This window comes from Halichoerus grypus, chromosome X (assembly GCF_964656455.1).
Source record: "Halichoerus grypus chromosome X, mHalGry1.hap1.1, whole genome shotgun sequence".
Taxonomy (NCBI): Eukaryota; Metazoa; Chordata; class Mammalia; order Carnivora; family Phocidae; genus Halichoerus; species Halichoerus grypus.
In genome coordinates this window covers 72,802,975-72,821,796 of record NC_135727.1, presented here as the reverse complement: position 1 = coordinate 72,821,796, position 18,822 = coordinate 72,802,975, and the positions used below count along the sequence as shown (strand labels likewise).

Sequence of the window (18,822 nt, the reverse complement as noted above, 5' to 3'; positions counted from 1 at the left end):
TAACGCTATGAAACTAGAAGTCAACCACAAAAAAAATATCTGGAAAGACCACAAATACATGCAGATTAAATAACATGCTACTAAACAATAAAGGAAGAAATAAAAGTATATGGAAACAAATGAAAATGAAGACACAACCGTCCAAAGCTTTTGGGATGCAGCAAATGCATCCATAAGAGGGTAGTATATAGCAATACAGGCTTACTTCAAGAAGCAAGAAAAACCTCAAATAAACAACCTAACCATATACCTAAAGGAGCTGGAAAAAGAACAACAAACAAAACCTAAAATTAGCAGAAGGAAGGAAATAATAAAGACTAGAGCAGAAATAAATGATATAGAAACTAAAAAACAAACCAAAAAAAACCCCACAGTAGAACAGATCAATGAAACCAGAAGCTGGTTCTTTGAAAAAAAAAAAATTCAGTAAAATTGATAAACGTCTATCCAGACTTATAAAGAAAAGAAGAGAGAAAAGATTCAAACAAACAAAATCACAAATGAGAGAGGAGAAATAACAACCAGAACCATGAAAATACAAACAATTCTAAGAGAATATTATTAAAAAGTATATACCAACAAATTGGAAAAACTAGAAGAAATGGATAAATTCCTGGAAACATATAAACTATCAAAACTGAAACAGGAAAAAATAGAAAATTTGAGCAGACCAATAACCAGCAAAGAAATTGAATCAGTAATCAAAAAACTCCCAACAAACCAAAGTCCAGGGCCAGATGGCTTCACAGGCCAATTCTACCAAACACTTAAAGAAGAGTTAATACCTATTCTTCTTAAACTATTCCAAAAAATAAAAAGGAAGGAAAATTTCCAAATTCATTCTATGAGGCCAACATTACCCTGATACCAAGATACCAAAACCAGATAAGGGCTCCACTAAAAAAGAGAACTACAGGCCAATATCCTTGATGAACATGGATGCAAAAATTCTCAACAAAATACTATCAAACCGAATCCAACAATACATCGAAAAAGATCAATCACCAAAATCAAGTGGGATTTATTCCTGGGTTGCAAGGGTGATTCAATATTTGCAAATCAATCAATGTGATACATCACATCAATAAAATAAAGGATAAAAACCATGTGATCATTTCAATAGACGCAGAAAAAACATTTGACAAAGTACAGCAACCATTCATGATGAAAACCTTCAACAAAGTAGGGCTAGAGGGAACATACCTCAACATAATAAAGGCTGTCTATGAAAAACCCACAGCTAACATCATCCTTAATGGGCAAAAACAGAGTTCTCTCCCTAAGATCATGAACAAGACAAGGATTTCCATTCCCACCACATTTATTTAACATAATACTGGAAGCCCTAACCATAGCAATGAGACAACAAAAAGAAATAAAAGGCATCCAAATCAGTAAGGAAGAAGTAAAACTTTCACTATTTGCAGATGATGTGATACTCTACATAAAACATATGAGACACTCCACCCAAAACTTGCAAGAGCTGATACGCGAATTCAGTAAAGTCACAGGATAGAAAGTCAATGTACAGAAATCTGTTGCCTTTCTATATACCAATAATGAAGCAGCAGAGGAAGAAATTAAGAAAACAATCCCTTGTACAGTTGCACCTAACACAATGAATAGGAATAAACCTAACTAAAGGGGTGAAAGACCTGTACTCTGAAAACTATAAAACATTGATGAAAGAAATTGAAGATGACAGACGTGGAAAGACATCCCGTGCTCATGGATTGAAAGAACAAATATTTTTAACATGTCTATACTACCCAAAGTAATCTGTACATTTAATGCAATCCCTATCAAAATACCACCAGCATTTTTCACGTAACTAGAACAAACAATCCTAAAATTTGTATAGAACCACAAAGACCCCAAATAGCCAAAGCAATCTTCAAAAAGAAAAGCACAGCTGGAGGCATCACAATTCTGGACTTCAAGTTATATTACAAAGCTGCAGTAATCAAAATATTAGGGTACAGGCACAAAAATAGACACATAGATCAATAGAACAGAATATAAAACCCAGAAATAAACCCACAACTATATGATCAATTAATCTTTGACAAAACAGGAAAGAATATCCAATGGGAAAAAGTCTGTTCAACAAATGGTTTTGGGAAAACTGGAGAGCAACATGCAAAAGAATGAAACTGGACCATGTTCTTACACCATATACAAAAATAAATTCAGAGTGGATTAAAGACCTAAATGTGAGACTTGAAACCATCGAAATCCTAGAAGAGAGTACAGGCAGTAACCTCTTTGACGTTGGCCATAGGAACTTTGTAGATATGTCTCCTGAGGCAAGGGAAACAAAAGCAAAAATGAACTATTGGGACTACATCAAAACAAAACATTTCTGCACAGCAAAGGAAGCAATCAACAAAACTAAAAGGCAACCTACAGAATAGGAGAAGACACTGCAAATGACATATCTGATAAAGGGTTAGTATCCAAAAAAATATAAAGAACTTATGAAACTCAACACCCATAAAACAAATAATTCAAAAAATATGGGCAGAAGACATGAACAGCCATTTCTCCAAAGAAGACATACAGATGGCCAACAGACACATGAAAATATGTTCATCATCACTTATCATCAGGGAAATGCTAATCAACACTACAGTGAGATATCACCTCACACCTGACAGAATGGCTCAAATGAACAACACAAGAAACAACAGGTGTTGGTGAGGATGTAGAGAAAAAGGAACCCTCACACACTGTTGGTGGGAATGTAAACTGGTGCAACCACTCTGGAAAACAGTAAGGAGGTTTCTCAAAAAGTAAAAATAGAACTACCCTATGATCTAGCAATTACACTGCTCAGTATTTACCCAAAGAATACAAAAAGACTAACTCAAAAGGATACATGCAACCCTATGTTCATAGCAACATTATTTACAATAGCCAAATTATGGAAGCAGCCCAAGTATCCATTGACTTATGAATGGATAAAGAAGATATGGTGTATATATATATATATATATATATATATATATACACATACACACACACACAACGTAAGATATGGTATATATAATATATATTATATATATAATAGAATATTACTCAGCCATAAATAAGAATGAAATCTTGCCATTTGCAATGACATGGATGGAGCTAGAGAGTATTATGCTAAATGAAATAAGTCAGTTAGAGAAAGACAAATACCATGTGATTTTACTCATATGTGGAATTTAAGAAACAAAACAAGTAAGCAGAGGGGGAAAAAAAGAGAGAGAACCAAGAAACAGACTCTTAATTATAGAGAACACACTGATGGTTACCAGAGGGGAGGGGGATAGGGGTGATGATGGGGATTAAGAAGTGCACTTGTGGTGATGAGCACTGGTTGATAATATGGCATTGTTGAATCGCTATATTGTACACATGAAACTAATATGTCCACTAATTAGGATGAAACTAAAAACTTAAAAAAAATTTTCAGCTCCTCTGAGACACCCTCTCTGACCACCTTTTCTAAAGCAATTATCCCTATTTTTCCTACCCTATCACTCCCTACCTCATCCTGTTTTTTTAGTTTCTCCTTCTTGGTTCTTAGTGATGTCTGAAAGTTCCTTATTTATTTGTTTACCTATTCATTGTTTGTCCCTGCTCTATGAGAACAGGGACCTTATCTGTCTAGATGACTGCTAGAGCTTTAGCATAATGCATAGTGCTCTATAGGGTACTGGTGCTCTAAAAATATTTATTGAATGAATGACTTTATAATGTGTTTTATTTTAAAAAGTGCTTTCATGTAATAATTTCTCACAAAGCCTGTGAGTTTGGGATTATTACCATCGTAGTCTTAGGGATGCAGAAACTGAGGCTCAAGAAGGTATGTCCAATGTTACATAATAAGGTAGCCCTGAACTTGAGTTTTCCAATTCTAAGTACTGCTCTTCCCACCAGCATACTTTGCTTCTAACTAATGACGGTATGTTGCCAAGCAAATGTTAACTGATTCTTTGATAATCCTTACTGTCGGTTCTTGGAACAGCACTGTGAGCTGTGCAGACTGTCTCCAACTCCCGACTTAGGGACACTCCCCAATCCATGAGAGTGAAGTGAACCAGAGGAGTCAGTCAGTGGAGTGGGAGAAAGTATTATGGATCAGGCAGCAGGAGTCCGGGTTTCTAGGCTCAACTTGGCTTCTATTGTACTTCATTTTCCTTTTCTGTAAGCCTCAGTGTGTCTTTCTGTAAAATGAGTAGATTGAACTTGCTGACTTCAAAGATTCCTTCCAGTTCTGACATTGCATGGGTCTCTGCAATGTGTTGATTTTTTCTCTGTTTCCTTTGCAGTGCTTCCCATTGCTGCAGAGGAGGAAGAACACCGGTAAGTGTGTGAGGTGGGGGTCACAGGTGTCATGCAATGGGGCTGAGCTTCTCAGTGGTACTCATGAGCTGGCTGATCTGGTTCCTGACCTATCAATGGCCTAGATGCAAAATCTGGAAACATCCTCTGTCTCCCTCCAGTGGGCATTTCCTGACCTCCTCCAGCCTTTCCTTCTGGAAGGGAGTGAGCATGCAGAACTTTATTTCTCAGATGGAGGGTTTTCTCTGGTCAGGGAGCCAGGGGAGGATTTCCCTAAAGAACTATCAGCAAGTGGCAGCCATCCATATGCTTCCCTTGTTCTCAGGTGCCTACTCTCCACCAGGAAGTATATTAGGGGTGGGAGGTATGTTGGAAAAGGAATAAGTAAACAGAAGGTAAAGGAGAGAAACATGACATTTAGGATTCAATGTCTGTGATAGTCCCAACACCTGTTTTATCTGAAAGGCTTCTAATAGGGTTAGTTAGGACTGAGGGAAAACATATAGCCTTGAAGGGAAAAATTCTCTCTTTTTTCTAACAAGTTTCTTTGCCTTCTGCCCCTGGTGTCCTACTTGGGGGTGGGCAAGTTAGTGGCATTCTGGGAACAACTCTCTTTCATTGAGGAGGACACAGCTGTCTGGAGGGGATACCCGGTTTGGAGAGGAAGAGAAAGAAGGATACTGGCCAGGAATGAATTTGCTGCCAGAGTCCGAACTCCTGGCATTGGCTCAGATTTGCTGAGGCCATGTAGGCCATCCTCCTGGCTCTAGCCCGACCTCAGCCACTCCCATTGGCTACAGTTTTTCTTCAGGATGAGCTCATGACTTGATTGAACATGGTTTCTAGGTGGCAGTTAGGGCTGAGGGTCACAGAAGCAGAAAGGCATCAATGATCAAGTGGCAGGCTAAGAGCCTGTGTGAGGCAGCTTAGGGAACAATTGGAAGAGATGACCTGATCTCTTGCTCCTGAAGACCTCCCCCAGTAGTTGGAGCCAGTTTGGGCACAGTTTTACCTGAAGGCAGAGAGGGTATCTGGTGACCTCTCAAGTACTTTCCCACCTTAGGATCTTGAGTTCTTGGGTGGTGGCTGCTAGAAAAAAAGAAGAGTTGTCAGGGCGAGGTGTTTATTTGCACTGCCATGACAGCAGATGAGAGGGGACCTATTTTGAAGCAGGAACACTGCGTCGATCAGCATACAGCATACATCTGCTCTTCCACTCCCCACCTCCTCCCCCATCACCATTCCAGCACTTCTTGCTGAGCACAGTTCCTGCTTTGCAAAAGCGACTTCTGGGGACACAAGATCTGTGGGCTGCCCATCCTGGGAGAAGAACAAACTTCTCCATTTCAGAGACACCAGCTGCAGAGGCTAAAAAGAAACCCTTCAGACTCTGAAATAGTGACCCCCTCAGATGAATGTTACTTGCAGCTGCCAAGTTGCCTCATTAGAATGTCTGTGCCAAGCTCAGTCAACAGGGCTGAATCCTGGAAGGGTGGGCCCCAGGTGGCTGAGAGGTCTGTGGCTTCCTGAGGAAAGAGAGGTGTCTTTTAGGGGGTGGGCCCAGGCAGAAGAAGTTGCCACGTGCAAAGCTGAGCTTGGACTAGTTTTTGTCCTACTTCTTTAGGTTAAAGTTTGAAAATGTCTATTTAAGGGCAAACGTGAACACATTGTCTCAGGCCTATCCAAGGACCATCTGGCACAAATTATGACTTTATGTGTATGTGGCAACCGAAGCAACAAGGCACTGGGAATCAAAGGACCTAAATTTTAGTCCAAATTTTATTACCAGCTCACTGTATGAGCCCAAATAAGGAACTCCCTATCTCTGGACCAGTGTCCACATCTATAAAATGGAACTTATTGCATGGAGCTCTTGTATGCATCATACAAGATAGTGCGTTAAGATGTCAAAATGCTGAACAAATATTATTTCTGAGATCTAGCTCAGGGAAGGAGCAGAACTCTCTGGTTTTTTATTCATTTATTTTTGGAATATGTAATACCTTCACATGTCTCAAACTTCAAGAGATATGAAAATAAAAATTCTTCCCACCTCTGTCTCTCAACCACCCAGCAATCCTCTTGGAGGTGACCAATGTTACCAGCTTCTCGGGCCCTTGATGAGTTTAAAGGTCTGAAGTGAGTTTGCTAGACAGGACGTCAGTGGAGGTGGCTGCCTGATTTGGAGTGGGGGGGGCGTCCTGCTGAGGAGAATGTGTGGGAAACGCAATGGAGAAGGAATTGTGGAGCGGGAAATGTGGGGCAGTGGTGGAAGAAGCATGAGTTTGGATGTCGGGAGGCCTGGGACCCAGTCTTGACTGTTCCACTCACGGTTGAATTATCTTAAGAACCTTCCCCTCTCTGACCCTCAGTGTTCCATCTGCACATTAAAACTGTTGTGCTCTCATATGCCATTCTGACAATTTCCACCAGAGTTGAACAGATATGATGGAGGAGAGGACCAACCAGGGACATTGTAGAGAAAAAAAAGCCAAGGAATTGATTCAAAGCTGAAAATTGAATATGATTTACATATGTCATCTTCTTCATATTAAGATCAGTCAGCTGAAGGGTTCTCTGACATGCTACTGCTTTTGTCCTGGTGGTCTCACTGACAGAGGAAACCTTTGGCACGGTCTTCACAGGAGGACATTAGGAATGTCCAACTTGCTTCAACATATGTAGTGCTGCCCAGGCCCAAGAGGATGGGCTGAAGGACCTCTGACAGCTGTGCTATAATGGTCCAAGAATCCACCAGCACAGTGTTTCCCAGATTTTACATATTTGTGAATCAACTTCACAGTTTTTGCCATCACTTCATCCCGTGCCAGTTCATACTTATTTTTTTCTTCACATCAATCTGATTTTAAACAATAACCTTACTTGAAGCCATAATATCTATGGAATTAGTGTTTGCGCTACTAGTTACATCTTTCCTAGTAAATACTGAATTCAATATATATCTATCCTGATTCAAAATGTCAGTGGATCACTCCAACTCATCCTGTGCATATATACAAATACTGGAAAACACAGAGGTAGCAGTAACACAAACCAGCAGGTCAGAAGGAGGTTCAGGCCTTCAGGGCCCACTCCAAGACTCACTAAGTGCTCTTGGGCTCCCTGAAACACTACATACTCCTTCCAAGTCCTCATATCATGTTATGCAAGCATGAATTGCTCCTGAGATGGAAATAGGTTCTGGGGCCTAAACGGAGCTCCCTCCTTCTAAACAAAATCCACAGTTCTCAATGGCCTCACAGATACTGAAGTGAGAACACTTGACTAGGGAACCAGAAGATCTAGGTTCCAGTTTTGGCTCTGCCATTTTCCAGCTGTGTGACCTGGGGCCTGTCCCATTCCCTCTCTGGGCCTTAGTGTCCCCAACTATAAAATGACTAATTTGGTCTAATGGCCTCAAGGGTATCTTGCTGCTCTGAAATTCAATGACTCCTTCACTTGTAGACCTCACACTTCTGCTTAACCCATTGGCTTCCAGCAGCTTGTAGAGGTGGGAGGCTGCTGAGCTGACCTCCTCCTACCTCTGTACCAAATCCTCCCTGAGGCCCCTTGCCCCCAGTACACAAAACTCCTTTTGTTGCCTGAAGCCATTCAGGGCTTCTCTCCAGGCTCCTGCAGAAGTGGCTGAGGTGACGTGGGGGGTAATAGCTGGCCTGTAACAAGAGCCTGGCTCCCCAACCCAACTGGCTCTGGCCTGGCTGCAAGCTTGGCCTTAGCACCAGACTCTGTGTATCAGCTGTCCCAGACCCCTCCCTCCAGCTCTAAGGGGGCAGGGAGACCAGTTTCAAGGGGAAAAAATAGAAACAAATACATTAATTTAGGTGCATTTATTTAAGCTGCTGTTGGGTATCACTTCCAAGGCTCAGGAGGGCAGGAGACTGAAATAACGAGCCAAAGAAAATCAATAATAATAATTCAATTAACTTTCTTTCTTTTGAAAATGACCAAATCATTCTTGTAACTAATTCTTGACAGATTTGGCCATTTAACATTTGCTATTTCTTGAAGAATATTTGCAGGGTATAACTTACCTAGCATTTGACAAATAGCTTATCCAGCAACTTGGAATAGTATAAAGATCTACTTAGTTAGGGGGTATCTGGAATTGATTATCATTTGAGACAGGAAATCTTTCAACCATGATCTATAACGAATTCAGCCAATGCAAAAATACTGGACTGTGAGTTGAGAATTCTAAGATCTGGTCCCAGGTCTGACATTAACTCCTTCTGTGACTTTGACTTAGTTTTTTCCTTTCCCTGGGCCTCAATTTTCTCATCTGGAAAATAAAAAGGTTGAAATAGAAGGTCCCAACGTCCTTTGTACTCAGATTCTGTGTCATCCTTGACCCTCCACCCCTGCCAGAGTCAGAGTGAAAGGAGGGAGAGGTGGAGATAGGGTCAGTGGAAAGGGCAATTTCAAGATGTTCTTTGGGATTGGAGAAGGATTTCCAGACCTGTGGAGGAGTGTAACAGCTTCCTTTTGGGTCAAAAGGGGCTGGGAAGCCCAGGTTCCCAACGCCTGTTTTCAGGAGTGCAAAACAGAAAGTCAGACCCAGGTTTACAGATGCAGGTCAGGCAAATGTCCTGAGGCACAGCCTAGTGGGACATTTTCATAGCCTGGACCAATCCAGAATATCAGAGCAAGGCCTGGATGGCATGGGATAACTACCCGGGGGCTAGGAAGGGAATGAGAACTGCAGGAGGAATGACAGGTCTGGAAAAGATCTGGGAAGTGTTATTGGTCACTTCTACCAGAACATCCCATAAATCCTTCAAACTCAACACTAAACATCATTATTCATCATCATATTCCTGGAAACTTTCTCCTTCTACAGGACTCTCTTTCTTGGTTAATGCACCATCATCCACCCAGTCAAGCAAGAATCCTGGGAATCATCTGGACTCCTCTGTTTCTCTCATTTGCTGTCATCCACTCGCCAAATCATGGCCAAGAAACTTCTTTGTAATGTTTCCTACTTCTGCCTCTTCTTTTCCATCCACACTAAGATAGCCTTCCATCTCAGACCTTAGCAGCTCTGGCAGGGATGGTTGCTATGGCTTCTTAACTGGTATCCCTGCCACCATGCTTTCCCTTCCAGTCCATTTCCCATACTGCTGCCAGAGTTCACTCTTTATTTTATTTATTTATTTATTTATTTTAAAGATTTTATTTATTTATTTGACAGATAGAGACATAGCGAGAGAAGGAACACAAGCGGCGGGGGGGGGGGGGCGGTTGGAGAGGGAGAAGCCGGCTCCCCGCGGAGGAGGGAGCCCGATGTGGGGCTTGATCCCAGCATCCTGGGATCATGACCTGAGCCTAAGGCAGACGCTTAACGACTGAGCCACCCAGGCGCCCTCAGCGTTCACTCTTTAGGAGAACAATTTGGTCATGCTCAAAAACTTTTGATTGTTCCTTACCTTTGGTCAAAGTCCAAATTCTTTGCATTGGCATTCAAGGTCTTTCACAACTTAAACAACCTATCTTTCTTTCATCTACTGACACATCCTCACATTTCTGAGCTCCATGGGACAACTCCCTATTTCTTATACATACAATGAACTCTCATACTGGACTCTTCACTGGGGGTGTCTTTACCAACAACCCCCCTCCACTTGGCCTGTTAAGCCATCCTCTAGATTCCCTTTCCATCAGTTTCACATCTCTATTATAACAGAACATATTGTTCCACATTTACCTCCTTTCTTTCCTGTATCTCCCACAGACCATGCGTGTACGAGAGCTCTATCTGACTGACTCCTGTAGTCCCAGTACTAAACACAGGGCCTCACATAAACAATGAATCTGGCAAAGACTGTCTTTTATTTTTGATGGCATAGCAAAAGAACTGCTGGTAATCAGGCTAGTGACTTCTTCCTCTCAGCAGACTTTCTTCTCTATCATTTCAGCTCTGCACTTGCTATTCTAAATTGACACACAGACCCCACTGTCTCCAGATGACAAATTGTCTTGAGATGGGGCCTCGAAGTTCCTGTAGTTCCAGCTAATGGTGCAGATCCATGTAAAACACATTTCCACCAAACCCTGGAAACTTTGAGGTTGCCTTACATCTCAAGGCAGGAAGGGCACTTAAGGACCTTACTAACCAGTGGTTTTCAAACCAAATACTGAGGAACTCTAGAGTTCCCAGAGATTCACTGGGGTATGTGAAAGGAAGGCAGAGTTGAGGGGTGCTTCATTCAACCAACTCTATTTTACCTTTTGGAGATTTCATGAAGATTTCATTTGGAGACTGGAGTTGACCACATAAAAGTAGATGTTGGAGACCACTGCTCTAGTCCAGTGCTTAACAGCTAATGGCCTCCCTTTTATATCATGCCTGCTATGTATCCACTTGGGTTTGGACCAAACTCTCCAGGTATGGTCAAATATCCCTCTACATTCTGTACTCAGTTGAAAGTTCTTATTTATATAGAACCAGAATCTGCCTTACAACTTTCACCCAGCTGTCTCATTTTCACCCCTTGGAGTCTCATGGAAGTTGTTCCTTCTTCTCTATGACCTATCTACTGGCATTTAGAATTTCCAAAAGTCGTAGATGGAAGTGACTTTGTAGTTCATACGGTCCAATGCCTTCATTGTAGTTGAGGAGCTCAAAGCCCAGAGAAGGCAGATGATCTGCACAACAGCAGGCAGCTCATCAGTGGTAAAACTGAGACTAGAAGCCAAGTTCCCACTCATCTATAACGTCCTCCCCTGAATCTGTCTTTCCCCAGGGTAAATCGCTCCAACTCCTAAAATGATTCCTCACAATCCTGATGACTATTCCCTAAACTTACTCTTGATTGACAGTAACCAGTGGCTGAAGATCAGCAGCTCAGCTGGTGAGAGCTTTATGGCACCCAGGCTTTCACTGGCCTGGGGTAAGGGCAAAGGCAAAGGAAAGCAAACTGGCATCAAAAACAGAACTGTTCCCTCACCACAGCCTGGAGGCTGTTCTCCTCCTCCTCCTCTTTCCATAGGGCTAAATTCCATTCAAACAGTGCTCCTCCCATGGCAGGGCAGCCAAGGGGCAGCTTTCAGAGGCCCCTACTGACCTGTTTGCTAGAGGGTCCCTGCTGTGTGACCTTCCACATCCCAAACCCAGAAACAGGAAGAGCTGGTTTGGTTTACATTTTGAGAAGAAAAATGAAAACATAGGAAGTGGGGCTCCTGAGAACAGAGGCTTCCAACTCTGTGTCCATGTGCCCCTGGAACAGGATATTTCAGAGAATACATTCCACAAGAGAAGGGAACGGCCTCCTTATTAAAAACAAAACACAAAGCCCTTTAAGGTTTGGAAAGAGAAAAAGGCCAAAGGAGACTCTTAAGGAGGGGAGGGGCAGCTATTTCAGAATCTCCAACCCTTCTCCCCTATCCACAACTTGGAGCTGTCGTACTTTGATCTTAACTGCTGTTATCACCACATCTGGCCCCCAGAGATCCCCTGCTCCCTTTAACCTATGGCCCAGAAGAAGGTCCAAGCCTCCTTTCTTGTTTATCTGAGTATCATCAAAGTAGGCTGTCACTCAGAACCTTCCTTTAAAACCAAGAAAAAGCAGACATAAATTAATTACAGAACCCACAAACGGCAGAACAGCATTCAGGCTTCACAAAGTAAATGCCTCTTGTCTTAAAGCCTACAAAAGGAGGGAAGCACTTTGCCAGTCCCCAAATATCTCTCAGGATAACTACTTCATTGCCCCACATGAGCTGCTGTAAGTTTGCCTGGCTTTCTCCTCTCTCAGCTCTCTGTCGTTGGGAGGTGGGTTCCATCTTTTTTCCCAACCACAATTACCAAAAGAGTCAATGCAAAAGGTCTTTTATAAAAAACCTTCCACCCTTCCTCTATGCTTCTCTGGTTTGATTCTTAAATTCCACATATGAGTGAAATCATCTGATAATTGTCTTTCTCTGACTGACTTGTTTCACTTAGGATAATACTCTCTAGCTCCATCCACGTTGGTGCAAATGGCAAGAGTTCATTTTTTGATGGCTGAGTAATAATATTCCATTGTATATATTAAAACAAGACAAAATCAGAGAGGGAAACAAACCATAAGAGACTCTTAACCGTAGGAAACAAAATCAGGGTTGCTGGAGGGGAGGGGATGGGGTAACTGGGTGATGGGCATTAAGGAGGGCATGTGATGTAATGAGCACTGGGTGTTATATAAGACTGATGAATCACTGACCTTTACCTCTGAAACTAAGAATACATTATATGTTAATTAATTGAATGTAAAAAAAAAAAAATTAAAAAGAAAAAGAAGGGCACCTGGGTTGCTCAGTTGGTTAAGTGACGGCCTTCGGTTCAGGTCATGATCCTGGAGTCCCGGGATCGAGGACCGCATCGGGCTCCCTGCTCACTGGGGAGTCTGGTTCTCCCTCTGACCTTCCCCCATCTTGTGCTCTCTCACTCTCTCTCTCTCAAATAAATAAATAAATAAAATAAAATATTTAAAAAAAAAGAAAAAGAAAAAGGAAAAAACCTTCCAGAACCCCTTAGGTCCTTTCCAGTTCTGGTTTTTGCATTGAGGAACATGATTAGTTCTCAGGTAGTTGGCAGGGTAAAAGTGTGGATCATCTGGGTGCCAAAGGAACATGGTCCCACAAAGGAACAGCTCTGGTCACCTCTGGAACTTCTATAGGCACATGATCATGTGTTACATGCATGTACGTGTACACACATACACACAGCATCTTTACCAAAAATCTTAGTTTTGCAGAGTAACAGCTCCTTCAAAACACAAAAATGTACTACTGTCTCTTCCTTCTCAAAGGGAACTATGTGTCCCCTTGGGCCAGGGGTAAGCAGAGCCTCTTTCTGGAAGATGCTTCCAAGAGCATCTGATTGGAATGGCTCATTCTCCTTAAAAGATCCAGGTGGGGGGAGCATTACTTTTATATTAAAACAAGTGCAGATATATGTTATGGAATAGCATGCAAAATTCACATGAATTTGTGAGATAAAAGTGGAGACTTCAAAGAAATTTCACACTTGTGGCTGACTACATGGGTTTCTCCAGCTCCTTGGGGCTGTGTGGGAAATGAGTTCATTCTGTTCAACCATTTGTTACTTTGGTGCAAAAGTTTGAGAAGCACTCACTGAAATGGTGGGCTTCCTGAGGGTAGAAACTTCGTCTCACTGCTCTCTGTATCTTCATGCCCAATACAGAGCAAGGCACAGACAGGGTGTGCTCAAGAACTGTTTGTTTCATCTTTCCATCCAGCCATCTGCCTATTTATCCTCATCAAGGGACAAACAAAAAAAGGTAGCCTTAAAATGGTGGAAAGAACTCAGTTTCTGGAGAATTCAGACAGCTCTGTGTTGAATTATGACTCTGTCACTTATTAGCTATGTGATTACCTCTCTGAGCCTCAGTTTTAAAATGAGGATCAAAATACCTATCTCCTGGGTTGTTGTGGGAACTTAGTGTGGTAGTGGGTATAAGAGTGCTCTATAAACTCCCAGGCAATATGCAAAACATAGTTATTAAGATTATAAAATGACCGCCATGACTAGCCCAGGCAGGAGGGTGAGGGATGGGAGAGATGTTTTCTGCAGCCCAGAAGTCTGATATGAGATTAAGAAAGCAGGAGCTGAGGCCTCAGGAATGAGCCCCTGGGCCTCTGGGATGGGGAAGGCCCATGTTGAATCATGGCTCTAGAGCCCCACCCCCACTTCAGGGAAGCAGTGTGCAGGCCAGAGGGCAGCTTCTTCCCTTGGAGTGATGGAAGGATCAGATGTGGCCGATACACCTCAGGTCTCCAAAGGCCAGATGTGCTTGCTTTCTCATGTCTGCCGATGAGCTCCTAGGTGGCCCAGCTCACAGCAAGGGTCATTTGTCAGTAGGAGCTAAAGTATAACCAGGCATGATGATTTGACTGCTAACAAACTCTGTGACCTTGGGCAGGTATCTTCTCCTTCTGGGCCTGGACTTCTTCACCATTAAAATGAGGAGATTGGAGAGGGTGGGGCTCTAAGGCCCTTGATCTCCCACACACTATGGTTATGTGACCCTTAACTGAAAAGGTGTTTGACCTTGATTTTCCAAAAAAAAAAAAAAAAAAAAAAAGTGATCAATCTGATCACCTGATAGTTTGATACTGGACCCCAGTAAAAACAAAAACAAAAACAAAACAAAACAAAAAACCCAAAAAACCAACCAAACAAAAACAAAAGACAGTGGAAAGCAGTGTGGGGAGGCCTTGCTGGAACCCCCTTCCATTTCTAAATCTGCTGGTCCTTGTGCCTGTGTCTGGCTGGATTGGCAATCTGGGATCACAGTCCAGGTGAGGGGTGAGTGGATGAAGCAGGTGTTTCCCAAGCCCTGGGCTCTGACCCAGGTACCTCACAATATAAAATGAGGAAAGGGAAGAAAACAGGAAATCCTGTCCACTATATGCACCTAATTGTTCAGGAAGAATTCCTTCTAGGCTGGCGCGTTGTCTCAGAAGTCAGCAACAGCTGCTGAGCTGGAAAGCTGACTGCTGCTGTCTCTGGGATTCTGGGACTCCCCACCCCCATCTCAGCCTGTTTAGACCTTTGCCATTCTTCAAAGCTCATTTCAAATACTGTTGCCTCCACCTTCAAATCCCCAGCATACTGTGTGTCTGTCTTCTAGCACGGATCATACTCTGCCTCATGTTGGAGCTATTTCCTTTCACATGTAGATTAGAAATAAAATATGTTCTCCAAGGAAAAATTTCAACCTGTATATCTGGATATAAAATGTAGAACCAAAGTCCTATAATCCCTCATTCCCACTTTCCGTAACTAACCACTGTTTGGAGGTTTCCTCGCAGCTTCCCGGAAGGCTCCTACTGTCAAAGCTATTGAAAAGGCCAAAGCATGATGCTTTGGACAGAGTGCTGGCTCTGGAGACTAAACACTTGGGTTTGTGCCTCAGCTCTCCATTTGCTGGTCAGATCAGCTTGGGTGAATTCGGTCCCCTCTTTGATTCGCAGTCCTCTGCTCTGTAAAATGGGATAACAATTCCTTTCCTGCTATCTCACAGGACTGTTGTAGAGACCAAATGAGACAAAAGAAATACAAGCATTTTTGGAAACTGTAAGGGGTGTTCTATTTCTCTCCATGCTTGTGTCCGCAGCTTGAATGTAAGCACCTTGAGAATAGAACCCTTGGTCCCTCTGGGGCCGAGTTTCCATTGCCCTTAGCCCAGATGACCTGTCTAGAACAGGCAGGTGGCAAATGATAGGAGATACGGAACTCAATCCCAGAGGGTGTGCTATACCTAGAGGGGTTGGTGCTTTGTTCCTGTCCTGCTTCTGGGCACATAGTTCTTGACCTTCCTTTGGAGACAAACCCAGCCGAGAGGACCGTTATTTTCTAAAGTTACTTGGCTTTTAAAATGACGCTCGGCTTTGAAAATCCTGCAACTGCTATTTCAGCCTCTACCTCCCTCAGGTCCCAGTTCCTCAGATTCTGGCCCAGCTAATGCTTTTGGTGTTCCCTGTGCGTGTGCTGTGGATGTACATATAGATACAAATATAGGAGAGAGAGAGAGAGAGGTGGCTAAGAAGATTCAATTTTTTAAATGGACTAGCTGTAAATGGAAATGAGAGCTGGAAAGATCCTCAGGTTTCGTTTAGTCCAATCACTATCTAACCTGTACCAGCTGGGGAAACTGAGACCCGGAAAAGGGAAGGGATTATCCCAGGAAGCTAGTGGCTCTGACAGCCAAGTTATGGAGGGAAAAGGCAAGGCTCTGGGCTGAGGGCCCTCAAGTTAAGGGAACTGGCCTGGAGAGAGTGGGTGGTGCCCAAAAAGAGATGAATGTGGGCAGAGAGGGGGCATCAACCAGGAGAAGCAGTTGGGGCCATCTGCCAAATTCCCCTGGAAAGTGGAAATATAAGAAACATGAGGGTTGTGGTTTAGCAAGTTCTTAGGAGTCTTGCTGAGCAAGGGGAGGGAGGAGAGAGGAAGAGAAAAATAGAGGGGGGCAGAAAAGGGGGAAAAAAAAGGAGAAGAAGGAAGGCTAACCCAGGCAGATGGAGAATATTGGGAGTAGTAGGCTCAGTAAGGGCTGAACGTAGCGAGTCTAGTAGTGTTTTGTTGCACACAGGCCCATCTAGCCGCCTTCTAAGTTCCCACCAGCTCGGCTGCTCGGTTTCTTTTAGACTCTGAACGTGCAAGCCAGTCCTTATTTTCTTAGCAGATGCAGCAGTTTTCCATGGCACTGTTTGCAGAAGTGGCCCCAGACTGTAGGTTTGGCCTCAGATTTGGCACGCGAGGGCACCATCCATACAGCCCGGACTGGTCGTCAGAGTGGGAATGCCACTCACTCTGCAGCCACGATCCAATTTTAGGCACAGAGTCACATTGTGAGGTGAACTCAGCCCCTTTTCCAGACGAGGGGTAATGTCATTTGCCAATGAAAATAATAACCCAAAGAACGATACAGATAGCTACGTAGGTATTGAGAACCCCTAGCTGGCGCTGATGAACAATGAGGGCCCCAGAGCCCAACCGCCTGTATTCGAATCCCCGTTGCACCTCTCGTCAGCGGTGTGATCGTGGACAAGTTGCTTAACATCTCTGTGCCTCAGTGTGCTTATCTGTAAAGTGTAAATAATAATACCTTCTTGAGACGATCTGTAAGGATCAGGTGAGTTGACCCAGGTACAGCCTTGGCACAATTCCTGGCACATAGTTTTCCACAAATGGTGGCTACAATTGACATCATCATTATGTGCTGGGCACTGCTCTAAATGTTCTACTTGTATCGTGCTGTATAATGATCACTCGGAAGGTAACTGAGGCCCAGGAGCAAGAGGAACATACCGAGTCCATTGGCCTTTAAATTTGCCTTAGATGCAGACTCTTTGCCCCGGCCCGGACTGAATTCCATGTAGAACTCCACTATGTAGAACAGCTAAAAAGCAGTAGGGCTCTGACTGAAGCAAAGTTGAGTAGGGGTGGGGGCCTAGAGCCTCCTGCCTCAGCCTTCCCGTGTTCTCCCCTCCCCCAACAGCCCCAAGGCAGACCTTCTGTGGTCACTGTGAGGAGCAATCTGCAAGCCCGCTGATGTAGTCCGTCCCACCTTTTCATGCTCAGATGAAGGTATCATGAACCCTGAAAGGGCGAGTCACGTGCCCAAGGTTGCACAGCTAGAGGGGGGGCACAGGTGGCACCACGGGGCATGGAGGGCAATAAGTTAGTCGAGGAGAAAAGCCTCCTTGGTTAAGCCACAACACAGAACATGCTAGGCTTGGGCAGAGAACAGCTAGGAAAGGAAGGTGAGCAGGCGGAAAGGGGAGGCTGAGCCAGAGGCCCTGCCCCTGAGTCCTGGGTGTGAGCAGACCCTGTGAACCCTCTTATCCTACTGGAGCCACCCTAGACTTCAAGACAATACGACAGTGCCCTACCGTCATGGGGCCTCTCACTGCACAGGGTTTGGGGTTCTGTTTTGACAAGGGATGTAGTTCCCTGTCCCCGAGGTCTCTAGTCTGTGGGGTGCATCTGACCTGGGGCTAAATTCTGCCCTTCTGGCTGGACTCTTGGCCTTAGCTGGGCATTTTTATACCGCTCCTTCGCCTCCAGGCTTCTGGGAAGGCAGCCTGGCTTCCAACCCATTGTTGTCAGGAAAGTGCGGGGGAGTGGCCCGATGCTCCGCCCCTTTTACAGCTGTGCACCTGGGTGCCCCTATTTGTTCCAGCTGTGCTGCTCTTTAATCTGAGAACCTGTGTGCTGCCAACTTCTATTTCCAGACTTCAGCATGGGTTACCCGAGGACACCCCATGGAGGAGAAATTACAGGAGAAGTTCCTCCCAGAGAACCTTGGGACTTCTCTGGAATCCCTTCTTCTGACCTAATCACTTGAGCAACTCAGGCCCCATGAGAGCTCTAGAAGACTGAATCTTCCAGAGGCAAATACTGGAGGGCAAAGCCAGGGTGTGGGGCCCTGAGTTGCTTGCCCCTCCCTGGGTAGGCCTCAAGATCTTCATCTGGACCATGAAGGAGTGGAGCAGATGTGCTCTGAGGGCCCACCAGCTCCCGGCTGGTCTTCTGTGGAAGCCCCCCACCACTTGGGTGCTCTCTCATGTGCTGGTCTAGAATCCCAGGGGAGCATACCAGGTGATGGATGCAAAAAAGCCTGCCCCCTGCCATGGTTTGCTGGCCCTTTGGACCAGTCACAAGAGGGTGGGGATGCAGGAGGCAGAATAACGATTCCTAACTTGCAAACTACTCCTTTGGCATAAAAGCAGCTTTTGCTTATGGCAAGGCCAGTTGCTCAAATGGACAGAGCCCGGAACCCCTGAGCCATAGTGCAAGGTATGCATTCCTGTGGGGTTGGTGGTGCACCCCGCCAGATGATGGGAAGAGGAGGAAGGGACTCTGCGAGTTTTGACCAGGGCAAAGGAGTAGGGACTAAGGCTGGGGACTGGGGGTGGGGGGTGGCTAGGGGTGGACCCAGATAAAGGCAGAAAGAATCAGTGAAGGTT

The 18,822-nt window shown here is 44.2% G+C and overlaps 1 protein-coding gene across 1 annotated transcript in view; it reads left to right on the top strand.

The window, feature by feature from the left end:
- STARD8 (StAR related lipid transfer domain containing 8) overlaps nt 1–18,822 on the top strand; it is a 79,064-nt gene that overhangs the window by 13,501 nt on the left and 46,741 nt on the right. Inside the window, exon 2 of the mRNA XM_078065047.1 lies at nt 4,317–4,350. Coding sequence (XP_077921173.1) covers nt 4,317–4,350 — 34 coding nt within the window. The remainder of the gene's footprint in view (nt 1–4,316; nt 4,351–18,822) is intronic.